This window comes from Microtus pennsylvanicus, chromosome 10 (assembly GCF_037038515.1).
Source record: "Microtus pennsylvanicus isolate mMicPen1 chromosome 10, mMicPen1.hap1, whole genome shotgun sequence".
Taxonomy (NCBI): domain Eukaryota; kingdom Metazoa; phylum Chordata; class Mammalia; order Rodentia; family Cricetidae; genus Microtus; species Microtus pennsylvanicus.
Window position 1 is genome coordinate 56,826,690 of NC_134588.1, and position 25,061 is coordinate 56,851,750.

General features: G+C 36.2%; 1 protein-coding gene across 4 annotated transcripts in view; it reads right to left on the bottom strand.

Annotated features, from left to right (window-relative positions):
- Firrm (FIGNL1 interacting regulator of recombination and mitosis) overlaps nucleotides 1–25,061 on the bottom strand; it is a 42,804-nt gene that overhangs the window by 1,061 nt on the left and 16,682 nt on the right. For all 4 annotated transcript variants that reach the window (XM_075988449.1, XM_075988450.1, XM_075988447.1 and 1 more), the window contains 14 exons: nucleotides 24,114–24,178; nucleotides 20,135–20,283; nucleotides 19,782–19,896; nucleotides 17,790–17,976; nucleotides 16,708–16,790; nucleotides 16,072–16,123; nucleotides 14,452–14,541; nucleotides 10,988–11,173; nucleotides 8,342–8,464; nucleotides 6,386–6,481; nucleotides 4,290–4,403; nucleotides 2,806–2,910; nucleotides 2,101–2,181; nucleotides 73–177 (listed from right to left, as the gene is read on the bottom strand). In XM_075988449.1, coding sequence (XP_075844564.1) covers nucleotides 73–177; nucleotides 2,101–2,181; nucleotides 2,806–2,910; nucleotides 4,290–4,403; nucleotides 6,386–6,481; nucleotides 8,342–8,464; nucleotides 10,988–11,173; nucleotides 14,452–14,541; nucleotides 16,072–16,123; nucleotides 16,708–16,790; nucleotides 17,790–17,976; nucleotides 19,782–19,896; nucleotides 20,135–20,283; nucleotides 24,114–24,178 — 1,551 coding nt within the window. The remainder of the gene's footprint in view (nucleotides 1–72; nucleotides 178–2,100; nucleotides 2,182–2,805; nucleotides 2,911–4,289; nucleotides 4,404–6,385; nucleotides 6,482–8,341; nucleotides 8,465–10,987; nucleotides 11,174–14,451; nucleotides 14,542–16,071; nucleotides 16,124–16,707; nucleotides 16,791–17,789; nucleotides 17,977–19,781; nucleotides 19,897–20,134; nucleotides 20,284–24,113; nucleotides 24,179–25,061) is intronic.

Consider the following 25,061-nt stretch of genomic DNA (forward strand, 5'->3'; position numbering starts at 1 on the left):
AACTAGTTTATCAATAATGAGCAAAGACGTTCCATTGTTTTACTATTAGCCATACTGAAAAGCAGTCCATACCTGTAAAGCCAACCCATCTGCTTCCTCTATAGTGGGTTCCAAGAAAGCAACTTTCTGTTTCACATGATCCACTCTGGCAACTTCAGTTTCATCTACAAATCCTGTCTGTCAAAGATCATCAAAAAGGAAACCAACTAGTTTGTGTATATGTCGGTAAATGATGAATATTAAACCATTCTGGCTTGACCTGTGATCAGGCAAATTCTAGGTTAGGTAGACTCACCTTTAGTGCAATCTGAATACAATCCCCTTAGAGCAGTGGTTCTCAATCTTTTTAATGCTGCGACCCTGTAATACCTCGTGTTGTGGTGACTATTTCACTGCTACTTCATTGACTGTAATTCTGCTACTGTTATTAATCATAATATAAATATCTGACATGCAGGATATGTGACCCCATGCTGCAAAGGTTTTGACCATTAGGTTAAGGACCAGAGTGTTCTAAGTGCCTTAGAACATTTTTCACTACAGAATTAAGTATTATCTCTCCAAGAAAAATAAGTATGTTACACATTCAACTTACTGTACAGGGTGTGGTGCTGGCAAAACAATTACTTACACAGGCACTTAAGCCGGGCAATGGTGGCGCATGCCTTTAATCCCAGCACTCAGGAGGCAGAGGCAGAGGCAGAGGCAGACCTGGTCTACAAGAGCTATTTCAAAAAGCTAGATCCAAAAGCAACAGAGAAACCCTGTCTTGAAAAATCAAAAACACAAAACAAAAAAACACCACATGTACTTAAAGTTCAGCCTAGATAACAACTGTAACATATCTATTTATAATGTTTAGTAACAACTCATATAAGTAATTTATAAAATACATAGAACCCAGTTAAATATGTGCTAATACTTCCTGGTATTCTAAGTCTCGTTTGTCAGGTCTTAATATTTCAATTATTCCCTTACATCGTAACACCAGAATATATGCTGGATCCCTATACTTAAAATTTTTGACTGTACTAAACAATTGTAGAAACACCACTTTAGACATCCTTAATTCCAGCACTTGGGAGGCAGAGGCAGGAGGATCTCTGAGAGCAAACTTAGCTAGGGCTACACAGTGAGATCCTATCTACAATAAAGTCTGTCTCTGTATATTAGAAAAACAGAGGCAGGCGGATCTCTGTGAGTTCGAGACCAGCCTGGTCTACAAAAGCTAGTTCCAGGACAGGCTCCAAAGCCACAGAGAAACCCTGTCTCGAAAAAACCAAAAAACAAAAAACAAAAAACATACTGGTATCATACAAACCATAATACTAGGCCTTATAATCATGAATAGCCAATTATGATCAGCAATGTTAGGGATTCACACTTTTTTATCTTAGTGCCAAGGTAATCAATGCTATTATATCTCAAACTTTTAGGTACATTGACTTAAAGTGATTTACTTCTCTGATGTACGTTCTTTTGTTTGTATTTTCAAGACAGTTTCGCTGTGTAACAGCTCTAGCTGTCCTGGAACTAGCTCTGTAGACCAGGCTGGCCTCCAACTCAAAGAGATCTACCTGCCTCTGCCTCCCGAGTGCTGGGATTAAAGGCGTGTGCCACCACTGCCCACCTAATGGACGCTCTTAACTGATTCATACAAGTTGTGTTTCCCTTTACATTTATACAAAATGCTTCAGAATTCTTTCAAACAGATACTATGGGGATAGGCTCCAAGTATGAACATGAAATTCATGCCTGAGGTAATTTTATACAATATTTTTGTAAAATTAGTAAAATAGTAAATATTACTAAAATGAGTAATTTTATGCATGACATACATTTTCACTGCAAGGTATTCTATGTTTTTGCCTCATATTGGTGGCTCACAAAGTTTCAGATTTTGAAGTACTCTGGATTAGGGATGTTTACTTAGCCTATCTGTATTAGCATTGTGCAAAACACTCAGTAATAAAGCACTTGTCTAGCATATGCAAAGCTCCGGTTCAAACCCCAGAACCAAGAGGAAGCTAAGGTGATTACAAATAGCTAATTTTAAAAATGATAAAAAATAAAACATGGGCTTTATACATAAATAAATACCTTCTCCAGAAAGGCTACAACTTTGTTCTTGATATCTTCAGAACTGAGACACTGTGGAACTAGCTCTTCATGATTTGTTACCTATTAAAAGATGAGTAAACAAGACAGATAGTTCAGCAACTTAAGTTTTTTAACTACCTTACTTGAAAACTCATTTTAAAAGGAAGTAGTACCCAAGGATTCTCAGAGTTCTACAAAGACTTATGTAATTTTGGCTTCTATATATATGGTGCTGCAAGGTTTAATTACTTATTAAACCCAAGGCGTGACTGCACAGAAATGGGTCAGAGCAGTAGCAATTTCAAAGGAGACCTTCCCCCAGTGCTGCTGAAGGCAGTGTCTGAGTCAGGCAGTTGACTCCAAATGTTTAATCCCTGCTAATCAGAGAACCTTGGGAAAAGTCACTTCATTTCTCTAGGCCTTATAATAAGGTTTTGTAAACATACAAATATCTTCTCAGCAGAAAATTTCACAACTGAGATACATAAATAGCTCAGTATTTTTAAGTGTTTTAGGATATTAGAAGTATTAAATTATGGGAGCATGGGGACTTTGGGAGATGGTTGAAGGGGAGAGGCAGGGAGGGGAGCAGAGAAAAATGTAGAACTCAGTTTAAAAAAAATCAATAAAAATATTAGTTCCTAAATAAAAATTTAAAAAGAAATACTAAAATATACAGAGGTCAATATGATAAACTACTCTTACCTCAGCAAACTGAGTAAATGCCTCCAAAGTATGTTGCTCTAGCAGCCAATTCCTGTTGGCTAGCAGTAAAGCAAAGATAGAAGGCAGGTTGGGCAGCACCTTGTCCTACAAAGAGAAACAAACCTTACTGTAAAAAAAAACTTCAATACAGAATACTAGTCTACTTTTGGGACACATTATGTTCTTCTATTCCTTGCTCAAATTCTCCTAATAACTCCCAATTTCCTTTAGAGTGAAACCAAGGGTTTACAATGACCTGCAAAGCTTTGTACTTGTTCTCTATACCCTGCTCAGAACATGGCTTTCTCCTTCCCTTTCATATTTATACTCACTTATCACCCAAGTAAGGGCTCCCTCTTCTTATCCCCTCATACTGCCCCCCTCTTCTGCTTTATTTTCTCCCATAGCACTCACCACTCACCACACTACGTGTATCACAACTTTGTTGTCAGCTGCGTCAGCGGACTGAGAATGGGGCTACCACACCGCCAGCAGTTAAAGAGTACATGTCTGAAAACAGCCTGGGCTACATGGTAAGACCTTTCCCAAAAAAGGATGACTGCTCAAATACAAGTTGGTATTTCTGTCAAAAGGAGAAAAGCTGCCACCATCTATATTTATCTCATGAATCACAAGTTGACATGACAGAAACGGGTGAATTAGTGTCATTTTTTTGTGAATAATTAAAAGAAACCTTTTAGAATTCAACTTCAAGGATTTTTATTCATGTGTACTGAAATACAGCCCATCTTTGACTGTGAAAAGATTTTCACCAGAGAGCTTTTTTTACATTCTCCCCTTTGAAGGTAAAACAAAGACGAGAATCTAGAAACCCTGGGATTTTATTATAACAGTAAAACAAAACTCCTGGCTTAAGAGAATCTAATTTTATAGGTGGTCCTAAAATTTGGTGGTAGTCTTCCCCTAGGTCACTAGAATATAATTTTGGAAGCAAAATACACATTTGTCATCTATACATACTTTACAGTATTATTAAAATACTGTCTCTAAAAATAAATGCTGTTTCATGAATCTACCCACACAATAACTCATTACCAAATTTCCTCACTAGACACTACTGCCTGTAAAACATGAATGACTTCTTCCTTTAGATAATGGCATATAACAGAATGTATCCCAAAGTACAGTAGGCGACTTGATAAATTATTTGAATGCTAACTCATATTTTTAAAAAGAAAATTACTTAAAAAGTACTCAATTTTGACAATGACCCTTCTTATCAGAAAGTATTTCTTTTTCTATAACTTTGTTAGTATAGGCACAAGATTTTAGCAATCAAAAACCTATACCCAGCATGGTTCACATCATAACCCCAGCACTTAAGAACTGCCTCAGGTTCTAAGCCAGGCTAGGCTACAGTATGAGACCCTGTCTCAAAAACAAACAAAAATCAAAAGCTTAAAATTCCCCTAGTCATTAGAGAGTGTTTTTAGATTTTGCATTTTTGTTAAAGAGTGTCTTACCTGGATAGCAGGAGGTATAAAAAGTCTGCTCAGAGAAGATAAAAAATCCAGCACTGCCAGACAGACATGGTCGGGAGGCTCCAATTTAAGTAGTGAGGTCAGTAAAGGTACTACCTGAAGAGGTAAGAACAAAAGAGCAGTAGAGCTGCTTGCTACCAAGGTGTGGTTGTATGGGGAAGGGAAAGAAGACAAAACTGGGAGCAGCTAGTCTGCAAAGCCTCAATTGTAGAAGCAGAGGGAGAGCATCAGATAAGAGTTGTTAATATTTCTTCTCACCATAACAGTCTCTTGCCTCCAACTCGTGTACTTTGCTAATAAGCAATCAGAATTGTGTGGGAAATAGCCGAGTCAGGAATCCTGGTGCTGTGGTGAACTCTGCATTCATGTAGTACTTTCAAAGGCACTGTCAGCAGCTAGCTATGGGGTTACAGAACACTGCCTCCATGAACTTAAGGGTGATCCTGTTTCCTTGAAAAAGTAAGATTGTTTTCAAAGACTGATACTGCTGAATTCCTTCTTTGGGCCCCAGCTTACATGACTGGACATAGGCAAATTTACATTACCATCTGTGCTCCAAAATCTGTGCCAGCTAAGAATTTTACATTTTCAATTCTACTAAAAGAAATTCATTATTTAAAGAAATGATTTGCAAATTTGTTCTATAAAAAAGAACCAGTAGATTTAGGATTTAAAAGCGACACATTCTGTGTTGTACATTGTGTTGAATATATGGATAATAATATGTCAAATATCACACAATACTAACATATACTCAGCAATCTTTAAGATGAAAAAAGCCATTCATTGCTCTTCGGTTGAAAATAACGAAGTGTATTAAACCAGAGGCTTGTTTGGCAGCTCCTAACAATGGAAAGGGGCAAAAGTGAAATCTACAAACTACACAATCCCTATTTGAACACTGCAATTGTACAACTGTAGTCGCTTAAAGCTTTTTAAGACTTAAGTACTTCTTAAAATTGTCATATTTAATTTTTCAACATGAACCTCAGAAATTTCAGTCAGTAAATTCAAACATTACTTCATCCAGTATGTTTTCCCACGTTCTTTATTTGCAATAGTCCACATTACACACACTGTAACTGAATGTAACTAATTAAAGTACTTGCTTACTAAGCCAATTTGTATATACAATTAAACAGAAACAAAGCCTGAAACAAAGCTTTACCACCTACTTTTAGCTCATTTTATGTTCCATTTCATGATATATGATAACAGGATTCCACCTCTTCCATTCTTTTCCTAAATAACAAGTTATTTCTACTATTTTTTTATGCTTCCTGACCCTGAACTAAAGCTAACATGATTTGGCAGATCAATTCTGTCCAATATGGACTCATTTCAAAGCTCTCAGTCATTTCAGATAAGAGGAAGGCATTCCCACGTTTTGTTGCCTCAGAAGCAGCACCTTAGAGACACTCCAGACAGTAAATCTGCCTATGCCCAGCCAGGTAAGCTGGGGTCCAAAGAAGAAATTCATAGTACCAGTTTTTGAAAGCAATCTCATTTTTTTCAAGGAAACAAAGACATGGCCATGTTGCAGTCTCAAAGCTAGCTGTTGGCAGTGAAAGGACAACAAATGCAGAGGTCAGCAAACTTGGTTATTTCCTGGGCAGTCTGTTTCCTGGATTGTGCCACACAAAATTCTGACTACTAAATAGCAGAGCATAAAGCTTAAAGGTGACTGCGAACTGACAAAGGCTGGGTTAACAGCAAGAACACTAAGAGAAGTGAGAACGTGACAATCTTGATGAAAACAAGTAAAGCTGACATATTCGGTTTACAAGGAAAGAATCACAAAGGCTGGAGATGGAGCTCAGCTGGTGCAGTGTTTGCCTGGTATGTACAAAGCCCTAGATTCAATTCCCAGCACTGCAAAAAAATCTGATATGGTGCCACATGCTTCTAAAGATAAAGGATGAGAAGTTTAATGACATCCTCTGCTACAAAATGAGTCTAAGGCCAGTCTGGAAGACAGGTGGAAGGAAGAGGGGAAATGATTAAAGAGCTTACAAGTAAACCAAATAAATCATTGCAGATTCACAATGAGCAAAGAACCAACTGGGTCACTTTATTACCTGACTAATCAGCTGTGGATCTACAGTTTGGATGAAAAATGTCAGTAGCTGAAGTAAAAGTCTCAATGCTTGTTGAACATAGGGTTGACTTAGTACCTAGAACAAGAAACAAAGTAATTTTGGTGAGAATTTTCAATCACATAATAAAGAGTTTTTCATCAACTTGACATATACACAGTTATTTGGGAAGAACCTCAATTTTTGTCTCTATCATACTACCTGTAGATAGATAAGCTGTAGGGCATTTTCCTGATTATTACTGATAGGGGAGGGCCCAGCTCTCTGTGGGTGGTGTCATCTGGACAGGTGGTCCTGGGTGCTATAACTAGCAAACAATAGGAGCACGTCAGTAAACAATCACTGCTCCAAAGCATCTGCATTAGTTCCTGCCTTGAGTTCCTGCCCTGACTCTTCTGGATGGTGGGCTGTAAGATGTAAGACAAAATAACTCCTATCATCCTCAAGTTGTTTTTGGTCATGGTGTTTATCACAGCAGAAAGTCTAACTTAGACACACATGAGACTAGCAGCAATAGTAGTCTACTAAGCATTTATTATATACCAGTTGATATGTGGTTTAGAATTACTACCTCACCTATATAATTACATAAGCTAAGTGGTAGATAATATCCCATTTTAATAAGAAAACATAGGATAAGAAAAATATTTGCTCAAGATCACATGTATAGGAACTGAGGCACCATCATTCAAATAGATGATTTAAAGGGGTCAAATTACTGTTGTTGGCCACTTAAAAACCTGTATATCCATGGATGTTGGTAAAATTCTACCTCTTCATAGTGTGTATGTCGTACTGCTGTGAAGCCACATCCCAGCACAGGCATCGGAATGGCTACTAAGTGCTGTGTCCAACTCAGGGCAGCCACCAGTGAAGTGACACAACTGCAGGATGGCAAGGTGACCACAGAAATGGATCATAAACCTGGTCTTTCGGCAGGACTTAGGGGGTAACTCGGTGGTGGAGCACACAGGAAGCCCTAAGTTTGACTTACAGGAAACCTGAACCCCCAAAATCTATTATCTACAAAATAATTTCTATTACTTCCCCAAAGTTTTTGTTTTGCTCTCAACTTCCACTGGTTACCAGAGGCACATGCTCAGTTAAAGAAAACAAACATTGTACTTTAAATGTTTAGATCTTTAACATAAGAAACTTAAGTTTACAACCATATGTAGGGAATATGTTCTAATTTTAGCCTAATAAACACTTGATTTCCTGGCTTTGTTAGGAAGAGGAATACAAATTAGCTACAACACTTACTAGTCCCTTTCACTAGTAAGTAACACTATTTTGTCAACTGAATTACTACTAAAAAAAAAACTTAAAATCACAAATAGACATCAATCTAACAACAACAACAAAAAGATGAAACTTAATTTTTAAACGGGTCCAACAAGTTCATAAACACAGACAGATGGACTGTGGTTGTCACTGTGGTAGGGTCTAAGATTACTGGAATAAAATAAACAACAACAAAAACACTGCCTGAAAGGGCCTAAGGAGACAGCTCCGTCAGTAAAGTACCTGATGTGTCAAACATGAGAACCTGAGTTCCTGATCCCCAGTTCCCACAAAAAACTGAATGTGGCAGGGCTCATATGTAATCACAGTGCTTTGGCAGGAACAGGTAACAGACACAGACATATCCCAGGAGCTCTCTGGAGCTCCTGTCTCAAAAAGTAAGGTAAAGTGTAGTCAAGAAAACACCCAAGTCTTCTCTGGTATAACACACACCAAAAAAACATATGCATACACTCCTTTATCCCCATATGAATATATAACAACTACCTGAGAGAGAATACAATTAGGTGAAATCTAATCACAACTTTTACTTATCACCTCAAGAAATTAGAAAATTTAATCTATAGGGGTATTCTAATATTCTCTTGTCAATATTCTATAGTTTTTAAAGAAATGATGAGTAGCTTTCCTTACTTGTTGAATGCTTATAAAAGCCCAAAGCCGACCCACGACTTCAGTAACTGTAGTTTGTTGTCTAATATCCAAAGCATCACCAGCAGAATTACATACAGTAAGCAAAGCAGAGAGTGCTATGTTCTAAAGGGGGAGAAAAGAAGAAAGTTTCAGTTTCCAAATCTAGTTTAAAGGACCAGAGGCCCAATTATAAACACCATGTGAGTTACTTATTAACTGTTCATAAGATCCACAGAGATAAAGCCATTCTTTTCAGCTTTTTAAAACATATAAAGTTTTAGTATAATTATAATACTAAGATCAATTTTCCTTGCACATAAAAGCATGTTCTCCTTTGAGATTGAAATGTTCATTTAAAATAGCAACAACATTGACTTTTACTAAGCTTTTGTCCTATTTTTGTGGTTGTTGTCAACTTGATACAAGTGTGAATTATCTGGGAAAAGGAATCCCAATTAAGAAAATGTCTCTATCAGATTACCTGTAAGCAAGTGTGTAGGGCATTTTCTTGATTGGCTACTGGTGTGAGAGGGCCCAGTCAACTGGGGGTTATGCCACCCCATGAGCAGGTGGTCTTGACTGTGGATAAGAGCAGACTGAGTAAGTGATGGGGAGTAAGCCAGGAAGTCCTGTTCCTTCAAAGCTTCTCCTTCAGTTTCTGCCTTGAGTTCTTGCCCTGCTGTCCCTTCATAATGAACTCTGAGTTGAATAAACCCTTTCCTCCCCAAGTTGTTTATAGTCATTTTGTTGTCATAGCAATAGAAACCTAACACATGGTGAGCAAGGTTAGCCTAATTTAAAGTACTCATCAATAGAAAGCTACATTATTTTTTTCAACACTGTGCACCCAGCAATCTATATAGGTTACTAGATTTTTTTATTATTTCTGTTTTTTACCATGAGATGCTACAGAAACAAATTTTATAAGCAAATGAAAAGAAATATAGCGTCTAGAATTTGAAACAGAAAAACTTTTCTAGACTCATTTTTGTTTCTACATACAAATACTCAGATCTCTTTTCTGGCTTACACTAACGTCTGGGATGGTATATATAAGGAGAAGGTCATATTTTAATGTAATAATCAGTAACACTGACTTGAATCCTATAATTTAATAGCTACAACCCATGTTAAAGTTGCCTTATACCATTTCATTCAAGATTAATCTACTTCCCTTTACAAGTTTTGCCCATAATTTAAAAGGAGTTAATTTTACAACAGTAGTGTTTTTACCTAATACACCCAAAATATCTTGAAAGTCTACTGACTATGATGTAGGTGGGTCTTCTATCTATCTGTTGTTTCATTCGTTAATTAATAAAGAAACTGCTTGGCCTGATAGGTCAGAACATAGGTGGGTGGAGTAGACAGAACAGAATGCTGGGAAGAAGGGAAGTGAGGCAGTCGCCATGATTCTCCGACCCGAGGCAGATGTAGGCTAGAATCTTTCCCCGGTAAGCCACCACCTCGTGGTGCTACACATATTACTAGAAATGGATTAATCAAGACATGAGAGTTAGCCAATAAGATGCTAAAACTAATGGGCCGAGCAGTGTTTAAATGAATACAATTTGTGTGTTATTATTTCGGGTAAAGCTAGCCAGAGGCGGGAAGTGGCCTGCCACTCCATCACAACATGACTGGGTTTCCTGAGTGATTAGAAACTAGTTCATATTAAATACAAATGAGAAACTTAAATTGACCCACTCATGATTAGCTGTGATAAATAAAATAAAGCCACAAAAAGAAACTTCTTTGGTTTTATGCAAATGTTTTAAACTATCTTAATAATTGTGGTCAACTGCCATTTTACAAAAGTATAGAAGAACAACTTAGTATGGAAATATATGCCTTCAGCAACTTCTAATCAAAAATTAAAAAGAAAGCTTCCAAGTCCTTGAATATATGCTTTTATCCCTGCTAAGTTTTTTATACTTACCATAGCAGTATTTATTATACTGTGTACTGCTTAGCTAGAATATGCATCTACAAGAATAGAAAGGTTTCTTCATTTTGTTTCCTGTTATATCTATTCCCCCAATGACTAAAACAATTTATTATACATGAACACTCAAAAGTTTATTTATTGACTAAATAATCAAATGAAGACTAAGTGGAAAATTCAACTGTATATGCTGTATCTAGTCCACTTTTTATATACCTTCTACTTAGAGATGAACCTCTTTTTTTGTTTTATGAGAAATCAGTTAAATAGAAAGCTATGTAAAGGCTCAGAGTAGTTTTCTATAAAATGCATGTTGTATTTTGTCAAATAAAACAATCATATCTAAGATGGCCCTAAGGGTACACACCTGTTATCCAGCACTAAAGAGGCTAAGATCATGAGTTCAAAGCCACCTGGCCTACTCAGTGATGAGATCCTCCCCAAGGGTGAGGGAGTGAATTATATCTGCTTAATCAAGATAGGTGCTACCAAAAATAGGAATCAAATGCTGTCCTGCTTTCCAAATGTCTCTTACCCAACAGATGAGACCTCCTGCTCAATTTACATTAATGGATAAAATTTTCTCAAAGGTCCTTTTATAATATATAGATCTAAAAATATTGCTATGTTTTGAAAGAGAAGACTAGCGATTATCTAAAACAGTGCTAAGAAAACTGCTGAATTAATCAAAACTATCTCACCAGAGACTCAAGTTCTGCCAGAGTATGACTGCTGCTCAACCAGTCCATGCACTGCACTATGCATACTCTGATCACGTCACACGCAGCTTGTTTCCTAAGATCAGCAGATAATGCCTGGAAGGAAATACACTGCCACAGAGGCAAGTTGTCTACTTCTTCTGGAGAAAATCTCTGGATAAATTCCACCTGAAATAAGTTGAGAATGAAATGAGCAACTTCAGATCACTGGATATACAAGAACTGAATAATAACTTAAACACTTATGTCAGGTGTAGTGGTGTATGACACAACTCCAACATTCAGGAGACAGAGTATAGGATCTTTGCAAGTCTGAGGTCGCCCTAGTCTACAAAGTGAATTCCAAGGCAGTCAGGGCCACATACCAAAAGTTTGTCTGAACCAACAAAAATATTTTAAAATCTGTTTCTTAAATGCACAGTAAGATCACTGGGTACCAGATCAACATAACATAAATAAGCACAAAGATTTTTATTGCTACTGTATTTATTTCCAAAATGAAAAATCATGCTTAAATGAAGCATGATATAAAAAACACTAAGTGATAAATAATGCATTTCATTATTATTCACATCAGATATTTTATCTTCTTTCTACTCATTAGATCTGCTATCTTCCAAGTACTCATCACCTTATATAGTTAAGTCAAATTAATATTCCAGATATGGCAAGAATAATCCACCATGGTCCTGGCTTTTATCTTAGCTTACTGCATTTGAGAACATGAAATCAAGGTCATATGTCCAGTTTCAAATGGATTAGCTGGCTCTGCTCGGCCTTAGAGGACATACTAAATTAATTTCCCAAAAGGAAGCTATAAAACAAAAAACAACCACAAATAAAGATTGTGATAGGTAAATACAGTCTTCTACTGAGATGGAATCCAAAGCATGTATTGTGTTAAGAGAAACGAGATACTGTTCTTTTAAAATGCAGATGTCAAGAAGATTCAATAAAAATATGAACTAAAAGTTCAAAACACAGTCCAACTGTTAGATTTTAAAAAATAGTGTATTTAATTGCTAAATTTGTAGAACCTAGTTAAAAAGTATACTAGTATATTTTTAAAGAAATGAGATAGTTCAATTTACAATATTTAAACTTCACAAAATATATGAAAACTTGTCATACATTAAAAACTAAACAAAAATTCCTCCTAAGTCCAAAGCACTACAACTAATTTTGATAGTCCCGGGCTTTTCTATTATATATTTGTATATGAACTCTATTTAATTTGCAGAAAATAAATATCTAACTGACAAAACATGTAGCGGCATTTCATTTATATTTTAATAAATAAAGCTTGCCTGAAGATCAGAAAAGTAAAACAGTCACACTAGTGAGCCTTACAGACCAGGCAGCAATGACACACACCTTTTAATCCCAGTAGCCACAATGACACACACCTTTAACCTCAGTAGTCACACTAGCTTGCCACAGAAACCTGGCAGTAGTGACGCGCACCCTTTTATCCCAGTACTATAAAACGGGAAAAGACAGCTCTTAGTCTCAGTCTCATTCTGAGGTTTCCTGGAGACAGGAACACCATTTTCAGACTGAGGTAGAGGTAAAAGCCAGTGGCTGGCTGCTTTGCTTCTCTGGTCTTCAGGTTAAACCCCAATATCTGTTTCTGAGTTTTTATTAACTGTGCATCAAAACAAGAGACTGGTCACTTGCTGTGACAGAGTCTACAAATAGAAAAAAAGAATACTTCAAGAGCTGAATGTCAAGCCAGGCGGTAGTGGTGCACACCCTTAATCTCAGCACTCAGTAGGCAGAGGCAGTTGGATCTCTGTGAGTTCGAGGCCAGCCTGGTCTACTGAGTTCCAGGACAGCCAGAACTGTTTAACAGAGTAACCCTATCTTGAAAATCAAAAAAGAAAAAGAGAGCTGAGTGTCATTTATAATAAGCAACTTCAGCAGAAAATTAAAGTGCATCAAGAAAGCCATGATTCGACTGAGAAGCCAATTCAAGAACCATTCTTCCTTATAATAAGGTTAAATGAATCAACATATGTGTCTCCGTTCAAAGAATATATGACATATAATAATGTCCTACACAATAAAAATGTTTTTAAAAGGCGTTACCAAAACTGATCACTTCAGAGTTCAAGACTCTATCCTAAGGTTCAAACATCACTTTAAAGCTACTAGGGCTAACAGTTCAAACAAGAAGAGTGGCATGTAAGAAAACACTGTGCAGAAAATTTAGATTCCTCCTTAAAACTAAGAAGGGCTTAAAATGAAAATGTAGTAAATTTCACCTTACCTAAAAATACTAGCACAATGTGATGGCTACCTTTAATTGCAACTTGACACAATCTAGAATTAGCTGGGCAGAGAGTCTCAATATGCAACTGTTTATACTAGGTTTGCCTGTAGGGGTTACCTTAATTAAGTTACCCAGCCTACTATGGAAGGGAGTCCTGAACTGTGAGAAAAGTGAAGAAACTCAACAAGGCACAAACAAAAGAGCATGGGTACATTCGTTTCTCTCTCTTCTTGACTGTGGGTGTGATGAATTTCCTGCCTTGACCTCCCTGCAGTGATGAACTTTTAAACCTGGAATTTCAGCCAAATCAATATTCTCTTCCTTAAAGTTGCGTTTGGTCGGTGTTTGTTATCACAGCAATAGAAAACTGTAACACACAATTATTAGTATGTCTAAATAAGGGACATTCCTTTTTCCTCAATCAGGAAACAACTAAAGTAAGAGTACTGAGTTATAATACACATTCAACTGTTATTCCTATGGAAAGAGAAACACATATTAGCATGTGTCAGCTTTCAGTAAAACACATTCATTCTAATGTGCGTTTATGCTGCATCACTAATATAATCAGGATTCAAGCCAAGATCAAAGGCTTTACAGGCAAATTTCTTTCATGTGGATTCCAAGCTCGACTCCTTGTCAGAATCACATTAAGTGCTTAACAACAAAAGCCAATTGCTGAGCCTTATTTACACCCACCACTGAATTTATAGGCCAGAGTCCACAAACTTGTTTTTAAACACAAACAAAAACCTGCTACAGAAGTTCCAATGGTACCTGTCTACAACTCTTCACAAGGCTACTCAGGCCCATGAGATAAGAAACTCAACCATGGCAAATCTTGTTGACTTCACAACAGTAAGCAACTGAGGCTAAATACTTGTAATCTTTCCTTAAAAATCAATTTTACTTACTCTGAAACACTAAGATACATCATTCAAAGCATAATAGAATTAATAAATGGAACAAAGACACAAAGCTATCTCATTGTCCATCTTAAATATATTAAAAGGGGGGGAGTATTCCAGAACAACTGAATCAGATTGCATCTGTAACCTGAACTGAAACAGGGACATCAAAATCTACGTAGACCTAAAATCAATTACCAAAGCATTAATGTTAATTTGTGCTCCTCACAGCTGACTAAAGACACTGGCACAGACAATATCCTTGCCTGATGGGGTGGGGCCATGAAGAAAAAGAGACGCTTCAATAGGACTGACAGGTTGGTAAGCTGGATACACTCTCCAGGGCAGGATTTTATCTGGAAAGGCAGGAGAGAAAGAAGAGTTAAAACAAGAGAGTCAGTTTGTAAGGCACAATTACACCAAAATACTAATGACTCCTTCTGAGAGATTGAACTATAACTAATTTTAATTTTTTTTTGTTATTTTTAACTCATAGCTATTCTTTAATTTCTTTGCTTCAAAGAAACTTGGTTGCTTTAATAATGAGAAAGGAACTTTTATGTTATACTTAAGAACACAGTAATACAGTAACTACCACTTTGACAATAAGCTAGTATGTTAATGTTATTACTCAAAATAATTTATGTAATTTTAAGGATCTAAGCACATTAATGTATAGCAAAAGTTGAGTTAGCAATTATAAGGTAATCCTAGCCCTCAGAGGCTGAGGCAAGCACAATTTGAGTTCAAAGCCAGTCTAGACTAAGTAAGATATCTCAGTCTAGAGAATAAATAAATACATTATGAGGGCTGGAGAGATGGCACAGCATGAAGAACATGTGGAACTGAGACTAGGCCACTTACAAACCACCTGTGACTCCAGCTCCCAGGGGTCTGACACTTCTGGCCTCTGTGCAAACCTGTATTTACATGACCATACATATAGAGGCACACAGAATCTAAAAAACTAATATTTTTATTACTCAAAAATAGTAATTTTAAAAAGTAAGTAACAAAGACTGAAGTTCTGAGACATGTAAAGCATCACTCTCTTTCGTACACCATGTGTCAGGCTGTGAGCTACATCCAGAGCTATAAAGTCAGCCATTCAGGTTATGCTACTCATCACTGGAATATAACCATCATTAAAGGTCCATGCAGAAATATATGACTAAGAAGCAAAGGGTAGACGGGTTCAGATATGATCATTATCAAAGGCTATGCTTAAAAACAGTGACGAGTCATAAGTACTTCATATGGAACACACCTCATAATTAAAATCACCATTAAAGATAAAGAACCACTAAGTCCATTTATGCTTGTCCTCAGTAAAAACCTCCTTCATTTTCCTGAGAACAGGATCACAATCACTGAATCCCTTTCACACCATCCTGACTAAACACAGTAACCTCAGGAGACCTCAGGTTACAGTAAAGAGGGGGAGATGAGCACTTAGCCATCACCGTCACATTTTCACCTTCCCATTACATTCAATTTTAAACACATTATCAATTGACATAGGCTTTTTTCCCCCTTCTAAAAATGAAAAAATTCTCCACTTTATACAGAGGGGTTTTTACTACTTTTTTGTATTCGTATTAGGATTAAATTAGCAATTAATAACAATTAGCATTAAATTTAGCTATTATTTCTCCCATTTTTATTAACATCCAAAAATATCACTATCTCTTTCCAGCACTTTCGAGGCAAAGGCAGGTGAATCTCTGTAAGTTCAAGGTCAGCATGGTCTACAAAGCAAGTTCCAGGAAAGCTTGGGCTATTACACAGAGAAAACCTGTCTCAAATACAAACAAATAACTAAATAAAATCTTATCTCCAAAGAAAACATAGAAAGTAGGTGTTTTAGGTCATTTAATTCTACTTACCAGATGAGCCACTAAGGTGACATGGTGCACACCGAGTTCAGCAGTTCCATATCTAGACATTATACGAGTTTACAGTTAGGAGAAGAACAAGAACACAGAAAACACCCTGGTTACAGGTTGAATATCCTTTATCTAAAATGTCTTATACTGAAAGTGTTTCAGATTTTAGATTTTATCAGATTTTAGAATATTTACATATATGCAATGAGATTTGGGGATGGGCCCAAATCAAAACATTATCTTTTATAATTATATTTATCTTTTATAATTGGCTATATACATAACCTAATTTTTATTCAGTATTTCTAGTAATCTTGAGCATTAAACTGTTTGAAGGAATGTAACTTTTCACTGTTGGTACCATCAGTGCTCAAAGCTTGGAATTTAAGACATTTTGGATTTCAAATTAGGCATGTTCAAACTGGATACCCATCACCAAGGAACATCATAGTAACAGATTTGTCTAAACATTCACCTCCTAGTTTAAACATTAAAAAAAGGGCACTTGTTTCCAAACTTAGTATACTGGCATGGAATCTAACCATTAAAAGATTACAGAAGTAGAATTTTTCTATTAACTTAAAACTATGTTGGTCACTACTAACTCAATCCAAACACAGAAAAGGCACTCTTTACCGAGCAAGGAAACACCACACGTCCATCGCTAGCAGCGAGGTGGTCATGTTAGTACTAAGCACCGCATTCAGTAGAGCAGCATCCTAGTGAGAAAACAGAAATGTCAACTTATTCCTTGGCAGATGCTCATGAGATATTAACGTCACATTTCTCACACTAAATCAGAAAGCACTATACAAATCAAAATAAGAGATCCTCAGCGGGAAACCTCCACAGGCTAGTATCTACAAGAACTATAACACCATTCCTTTATCTGTGGAGCACCTAACTATATGCTACACGTTGTGTTAAGCTGAGGGGGAACAGAAAGCAATCTTACGTGTGCTAACTCAGCCTTGTGAGCCACAAAGACCATTCTCTGAAAGCTTTCAAACAATATGACAAGTTTTTCTAAAATATCTTCAACCTTTAAATCTAATTCCATTAAAAATAAAACCACCTAAAAATACTGATCTTTATATATTACTATTCATTTTTATGAAAGAGTATAGTAGTCTGAACAAAAGATGCTCCCCACAGGCTCAGGTATTGGAACATGTGGACCCAATTCATGACAGTCAGAAGTTATGAAACTTTCAGGACATGAAGTCTTGCTGGAAAAAGTACATCACTGGGAGCAGACACAGAGCGTTTATAGACTTGATTCATTTTCAAAGTGGAGTTTGCTTCCTGTTTATGCTTGAGGTGTGATCTCTCAGCTTCCTATTCTGGTCACCAAATGCTGTGCCTCCTCAATCATTATATGGACTCTCTTTATGGAACGTTAAACCAAAACAAACTCTCCCTTTTTTAAGTCCTCCTGTTTTTTATCACAGCAACCGAAATGTAACTAGTACATTAGGTAACATCCCCTTCTTGTGTTTCCACTTCTCATAGGATTTCCTTATATCTCCCCACACAAAACCCAAAATATATGATCAAGGACTGCCATTTCTTAAGACACAAATGGAACAAAACAAAATGTTGACTAGGTTGAATTTACTACAGTCATTAATTCTCATGTTCTTCTACAAAACAAATACAATTTCAATGAAAAGAAAGCAAAGTGCAAGCCCCACTTTCCAAGTTTGTAGAGCACTTACCAGCTCAGGGAACAGTGAGGGATGAAAAGAAGCAACAAATGCACACAGATGAACACAGACGTGCTGATATAAAGTAACAGACGCCTCAGCTTGCCCTTTACCCTCTACTCCCTGTAAACAAGCAGTCAGAGACAGTTCACCAGAACACCTCTCAAAATTGTAGAAAATGGCTTTGAACAGGGGCATCCTGCAGGAAAATTAAGAACATTGAGCACAGCATTAATAGAAGTTAACAAATAGCAGGTAAAGTCATAAACAGGGTTAATTTAGAGAATCAAAATGTCAAAAGATAAAAATCTGTAATAATTGGAAATATATATAAATATATAGATATAAAAAATAAAACATTATTTACTGCCAGAAAAAAAAATCTTTAAGGAATTTCTTGAACAAAACTTTCTCAAACTGGGCATGTAATTTTAGGAAGGAGATGGGAGAACTGCCAAGAGTTCCAAGACAGTCAGGGCTATACAGCAAGACCCCATCTTAAACAAAGAAACAAAATCAATAAAATAAATTTAAAAATCTGTCACTTACAATAGTGCCAAGTTATATAAAATCAAACTCAAAGTTTTTTTATAGAGCTTAGCTAAATTAAGTATTATTTTAAACATACATGGAAGGATCATTTTAAGATAGAAATAGTTGAAACTTTCATAAAGGTTTCAAGTAAAAAAACTAAAAACAAACAAAACATAAGTCTGTAAGAGACAAAATAAAATGATATAATTAAGTTCATATGTTATGTTACAAATAAAAGAGGGTCTTAAAAAGCCAGAGCATGGGCGGGAAGGCACCACACACTGCCTTCTGGGAAAGGCAGGATTTTGCACTTACAAACTCACTGAGGCTGTGCTTACCTACACAAGACCTGCACAAGACCAAGTTAGTCTACACCCTTGCACAGGGACAGGGAGACAAGTGTCTCAATAGTCCCCACTCCTGACAGTAGATGGTTTCTGACAAGAGAGTCGGTTTGCTGTAAGGGCATGGCCCCTGGTTGGCCGACCATACTCCATTTGACAGCCACACACCCGTGGGCAGATGGGCAGCATCTGAAGTTAGTGCGTCATAAAAATACATGAGGACACAAAGCTGAGAATGAATGGAAAGTTAGGAAAATTTAGGGTGAGATGGGTGGGTGAATATGATCAAAATATGCTGTATGTATATATGGTTCTCAAGTAATAGAAATATTTTATATATATTCTAATGAAGGAATCAGGTCAAAGTTAGTAACAGAACAGGTCACAAATTTTCAAAGTTTGAACATTATTTCTTTTTGTGAGCATACCAGTTTGAACCTCAGACCAGCCAAGAGGAAGAGTAAAAAAATAGGAGCATAGCAGTAATCCAGTTATAACAAACTAGCACCTGGGCTGCAGTGCTGGGAAAAGGGTGAAGACCAGTGCCGTTTCCTGGGAGACACTGTACAGTATCACAGCTTTAAAAAAAAGATTTATGCATATGCCTGTATGTTCATCTGTGTGAGTGTATCTGCACATGCACATCCAGAGAAACCCGGAGCTGTCAGATTCCTAAGGCTGGAGTCACCAAACATAGGTGCTAGGATCCAAACTTTGGGCCTCATGATTGAGCAGCAAGCACTCTTAACAGATATGCCATCTCTCCAGCTCCTATTGCAACTACTCACTCTTCCATGCTGTTATTTGCATCTATATCCATTATAGCCAATGTTTTTAGTGCCACCAATGGGTAATAATAAGTGAATAAAATTAAAATATTTTTAGCATCAGTTATATACATTTTATATCTTTTACATGGTAGTTTTTCTACAAAATAGCTATTAAGCAGAATATGATAAGGTGATTTCAAAATGCTAAGTTCAAGTACTTCTCTGTCTCAGCATCCTGCAGAGGAAAGATTAAAGGCACAGACTATGTCTGGCTTAAACATAAATTTAAGATCATTTAAAATTAACAGAGCCCACTAAACCACTGGTAATATGATTATATATAAGCAAAACATTACCTAGTCATAGCTTCTGTGCACCACAGGGTCTGTACATCTTTAGGCTGAGAGCACAACTTATCCATGACAACAACCAGGAGCAGGACTTGTGGGAGCTGCAGTTCACGGGGCAGGTCTTTTCAGTAATAAAGTCATATGTTAAAACAAATTGGTAAATATATCCAAAATATTTTCAGCAGAAATTTGATAGTTTTATACAAAGAAAGTACGACTAATAGGTGATGTTTCAATAAAAGTATAATGAATTTTAAATAAAATTTTCAAATTTCACAAAATAGTGACTGCTTGAGGGGAAACAACTGTATATGACATGTAATATCAAGGAGATGGTATAAATCTGTTTTGAAGCTTACCTAGTTTACTATCCAAAACTGCCTGTACAAAAGGCTGGGATGTGAGCAGCTGTCTGATGAGTAGGTCCAGTAACACAAGGAAAGCGCCTGCTATTTCCTCCTGCAGTGCTTTGGACATCCTAGCAGCATGCAGGTTTGGAGGAAACTTGCTGCAAACAAAGGTGAAAACCCTCACGTATTTAATAGTGATCTTCTGGATTTAAATAAATGTATCACAAATTCATGTCACAGTAGTGAAAAAAAAGCATAAAAAAGTAAGTATTTTATATGAAAGAGGCTCAAAACACTGAACTGATAGTAGAAAGATAAGAGGACCTAGAAACTACATAGCATAGCTGTAATTCTATAGAGAAAATATTTTCTAGAGAAATATAGTACTATTTTGAGGCATTTTAATGCCATTTGATGAGGTAACCTTAAAAATGTAAATAACAAATATTTAATCTACTAGTAAAATGTTAAAAGATAGGTCTGATATATTCTGGCTTACTAACTTCTTTTGAAAGTTGTTTTTAATAGCTTACACCTGTAACCTCAATTCAAGAGGCAGAGCCAGGAAGACTACACTGGATTTGAGGTCAGAGTACAGACCCTATCTCAAACAATCAAAAATAAATTAATTAATCGAATAAATTAATAAGATAAAATAGTTACTTTAAGATAGGTAAATGCACGGGACAGTAATGGCGTACATCTTTAATCCAAACAATGGGGAAGAAGAGGCAGGAGGATCTTTGCGAGTTTGAGGCCAGCTTGATCTACAAAAGTGAGTTCTAGGACAGCCAGGACTGTTAAACAGAGAAAAACAAAACAAAACAAAAAAAATAGGTAAATGCTGAATCTATTATCAATTTTGTTTCTTAGAAGCTAAAGCTTTTTAAGAAATAATATACAAACACTAAAGGGGGTTAAAAAGACTTTCACAGAAATGTCTCAGTAATGAAGTTTAACTTCAATTAAAAACTATATGAAATATAATAAGTACTCAATATTTTTGCAGCTACTTCATATTTAATTATGATAAGTGTGACATTATAAGCAAACTCTCTAACATGTAATACAACATTTAGAAGGATGCACCTAACAAATACCTGAAGTCTTTCTAGCATGACAAAGAAAAGCCCTATTTCACATATAGCCAAATATCTATGTCACTTTGTTCATTGACCTCATCTCCTTATTCCTGTATTCCTTCTTCTGTGACACATAGTTAACAAGATGCCTAATTATTAAGAAGAATGAAATAAATAATAGATGAATAAATATAGGTAGTAAAATTCCAGATATAAACTACAACTAAGCATCTAAATATCTTTCAATTTCATGATGTATTTGTACACTACTTCACAAATGTTTAAATATCTATGTAACAGGACGCACTGTTTAAGGGGGAGGTATTATGGTAGTGCTAAAAAGAATATAGGAAACTCTGCCCTTTATATAGTTTATATTTTAGTTAGAGGGGACAGTTAAGTAAAAAAGTAAACTTGTATAACAGTTTCCTCTTCTCTATGATTTCAGTTTCCTGGAGTCACACCATCTAAAAGACTTGGGGGGCAGGGAGCACAACTCTTTATTTGTGTGCTGTTCTTAGGGACATGATGAAATCTCACACCATCCTGCTCTCCCCTGCCTGTGATGCGAATCCTCCCTTGTACAGTATAGCTTTGCTGTATACATCAGCCACCCCACAGTTCATTAGGCAGCTTCTAGGCCATCGGCTCCACTGTTCACGCATGGCATACTAGTTCTCAAGTAACTTTTACACAGTACCCTAATGTCATGTCATAATAACTGTCATTCACCTAACTTCACTGACCCACAAGATATCCAATCTTCTCACATCAAAAAGGTAACTATAGCAAAGCAAATTATTTTTGGAGAGACAGACCAATTCACATAATTCTTAACAATATACTATTACTATAGTGGTTCTCTTATTAAACATAAACTCTATTATAGGTATGTATTTATATATGTATAAGAAAGCACAGTAAAGAATTCAGTATCATTTGCCTTTCAGGCAACAATTGTAGGTTTTTTAATATATTCCTTATGAATTGTAGGATCTACTATGATATACCAGATGTTAATTGCTATACAGAAAAAAAAGGTAAGAAAAATGAACAGGAAGGTCTCTGAGGAAGCCATCTGAGGATTGCAACGCAATAAGAAATGAGAGAAAACCTGGAAAAGAATGTACAACTGAGGAACTGTTGCACTTAAATGGGGAAAATAGTAAGTAGCACGTATTACATACTCATGAAAACAAAGCAGCAGCGAGGGTAGGTTGATGTTGCAAAAGAGAAAGGGGCTACCTGCAGGAATTGCCTGAGCATGTAAGAAAATTACATTCAGAGTACCAAGAGGTAGCCTCAGGCACATGCACAATTAATTCAGGGCAGCGAGGGAATTACTATATGGGCCTAAATACGGGTACAAGGAGAGAGTATATATAAGCTCTCTTCTAATTGTTTCCATTATTCTCAGTAACAAAAGGAATTAACATCAAGGAACAAAAAAAAAGTTATGGATAGAAGTTTAGGACTTTGGGCAAATGAATTGACAGATGTCTGGTTTCAGTATTAAATTTAGAGCTCGAAGATAAGTCAATGTGACTAACCCCTAATTAAAGAAGACTTTTTCATATAGTTTACAAACCTAATTTAAATCTCATAAAACTATCATAAAAATTAATAAAGACAAAATTATAACAACATATTTGTACAATATACAAGGCTGACTGGTACTCTTATTCCTTGAATGTTCTAGCTTTCTAAAACTAGCTGAATGAAAAACGAGGAACTTGTGTGGATATGGCTTCTCAGTGCCTTCATACAGGCAGCTTCCATGTTCCAACACTGGAGCTGAGGCAAGAAGAAACTGACTGTACCACATCAGGCACAAGTTATCCTAATCAAAATAAAATCCCTAAAGCAGGAGTTATTATTACTTCAATTTTCAGATGAGAAAACTGACAGCTGAAGATGTTCTCAAACTTACAATTATTTTTACTTTTATCTGAAGCTATGTCCAGCAAGGTGGCTCACCAGTTAAAGTCACCTGCACCTGGGTACAGACCCACAAAAGCACATAAAGTTAACTTAATATCATGAGGAAAGGCTCTCCCGTTATTCCATACCCTTCTTCTAAACCTTCCTGACTCTCACAACTTCTTTCCAAGTATCAGCCATCTCTGGGTTTTACACTTCTTCCTCAGGAATGATCCAGTAAACACTAGTGGATAAAGTCTAAAATGCCACACCTTACACGAGTCTTCGTCATGCTGAGAAAAACTCCACAAATAAAAAAGGCACTTCATGGCATTAGCTTATACAAAACAAACAACAAATAAAAAAACCTTAAAGTTATAAAACATTTAGGCATTATGGCCATTTTTTAAATTTATTCTCTCTTCTAGTGAATCTACACTGACATGTTTTTATTTTATATTCTCCTACATGTCCTTAATAATCTGTTCAGTCTTTGCCACTTCTGCTGACTTGATTTTAAAGTTCACTATTCCTCTGTCTACTGTGTTCCATCTGCTGCTAAAACCCTCCAAATTAACTTAATTCTACTATGCAGTTACAAATGTAAATATGCATTATGTATGATAATCTATGTGTGTATATTAGCATCTGTATATGTGTGTGTATATACATACATACATAGGTGTGTCTATGTGTGTGTACATATATATACATATATTCTATATAAAATATACCCATATACAAATGTTTTGGTATTTATCATCATACCAATTATTTGTCATTTTAAGAAACTAGTAAAAACAAAGTTAAACTCACATGGAATCTATCTTTCAAAAGCTTCCATCTCCCAATATTTTATGCAAGTAGACAAACTTTACTCCAGCGTTAAGAAAAATCATTCTAATGCTTTAGTAGATAAGTATGCATGTTTACATGGCTCGAGTAGCACTGGCACATTTTAGTAACCATACGGCACTCCTTTTTACCTGTATATCTGAAGATAAAGCTGGTGTAAAGTACAGCAAGAATCAGACAGGAAAGGAAAAAATTCCTAAAAAAAAGAAAAAGAAACTCATTCTTCATATGTCACATGAATGTCTAATTCATACCTTCCACCCATAACATACAGAACAAAACTTGAACACACCACAAACAAATATAAAAGAAAAGCTTACATAAAAATGGAGGATGAGGGTAAGCATCCAAACTTCTTGGCTACTAGAGCCATCATCACCCACAATTAGCAGCTGACACTAAGGACCACCTCTGCTGTTTAGTTTTGGCATTTCTTGTATTATTAGCCTTTTGCTTGTCTCTTTTAATTTTCACTGGAGGGGAGTATTTTGGGGGAATTTTTTTTTTCACCAAGAAAGGGCATAAAGGGGTGGCTAGAGAGGCAGGTGGATCTTGGAGGAGATGCCAGAAGAGAAAAAAACAAAAATGTTTTCAAACCTTAAAAAAAAAAGAAAAGAACATCAAAGTTGAAAGGGACTTGGGAAGAAGTCTCACTCTGCAGGAGAGGAGGATGAGAAAAATTAATGGAGAGTGAAATAACCAAAATGCATAATATACATGCATGAAACCATCAAAGAATTAAAAACATGAAATTAAAATTCTTAACTTGGGTAATAGTTTTGTTTTGCTTTTCAATCACTAACATCTTTAATAATAATGTCTCTTTCAATGTCTGATCCTCTTTCCACACAATCTTGGAAAACCTTTTTTTTTTTTTTTCTTTTGGTTTTCTGAGTCAGGGTTTCTCTGTTCTCTGTGTATCCCTGGCTGTCCAGGAACTCTGCAGACCAGGCTGGCCTTGAACTCAGAGATCCACCACTGCCTGTCATTTATCCTATTCTTGTAACTTCAAATATCACAGTCATTCTGAAAATACCAGAAGGAGAAAGTATGTGTATTGATGTGGATAAAGGGTTTGA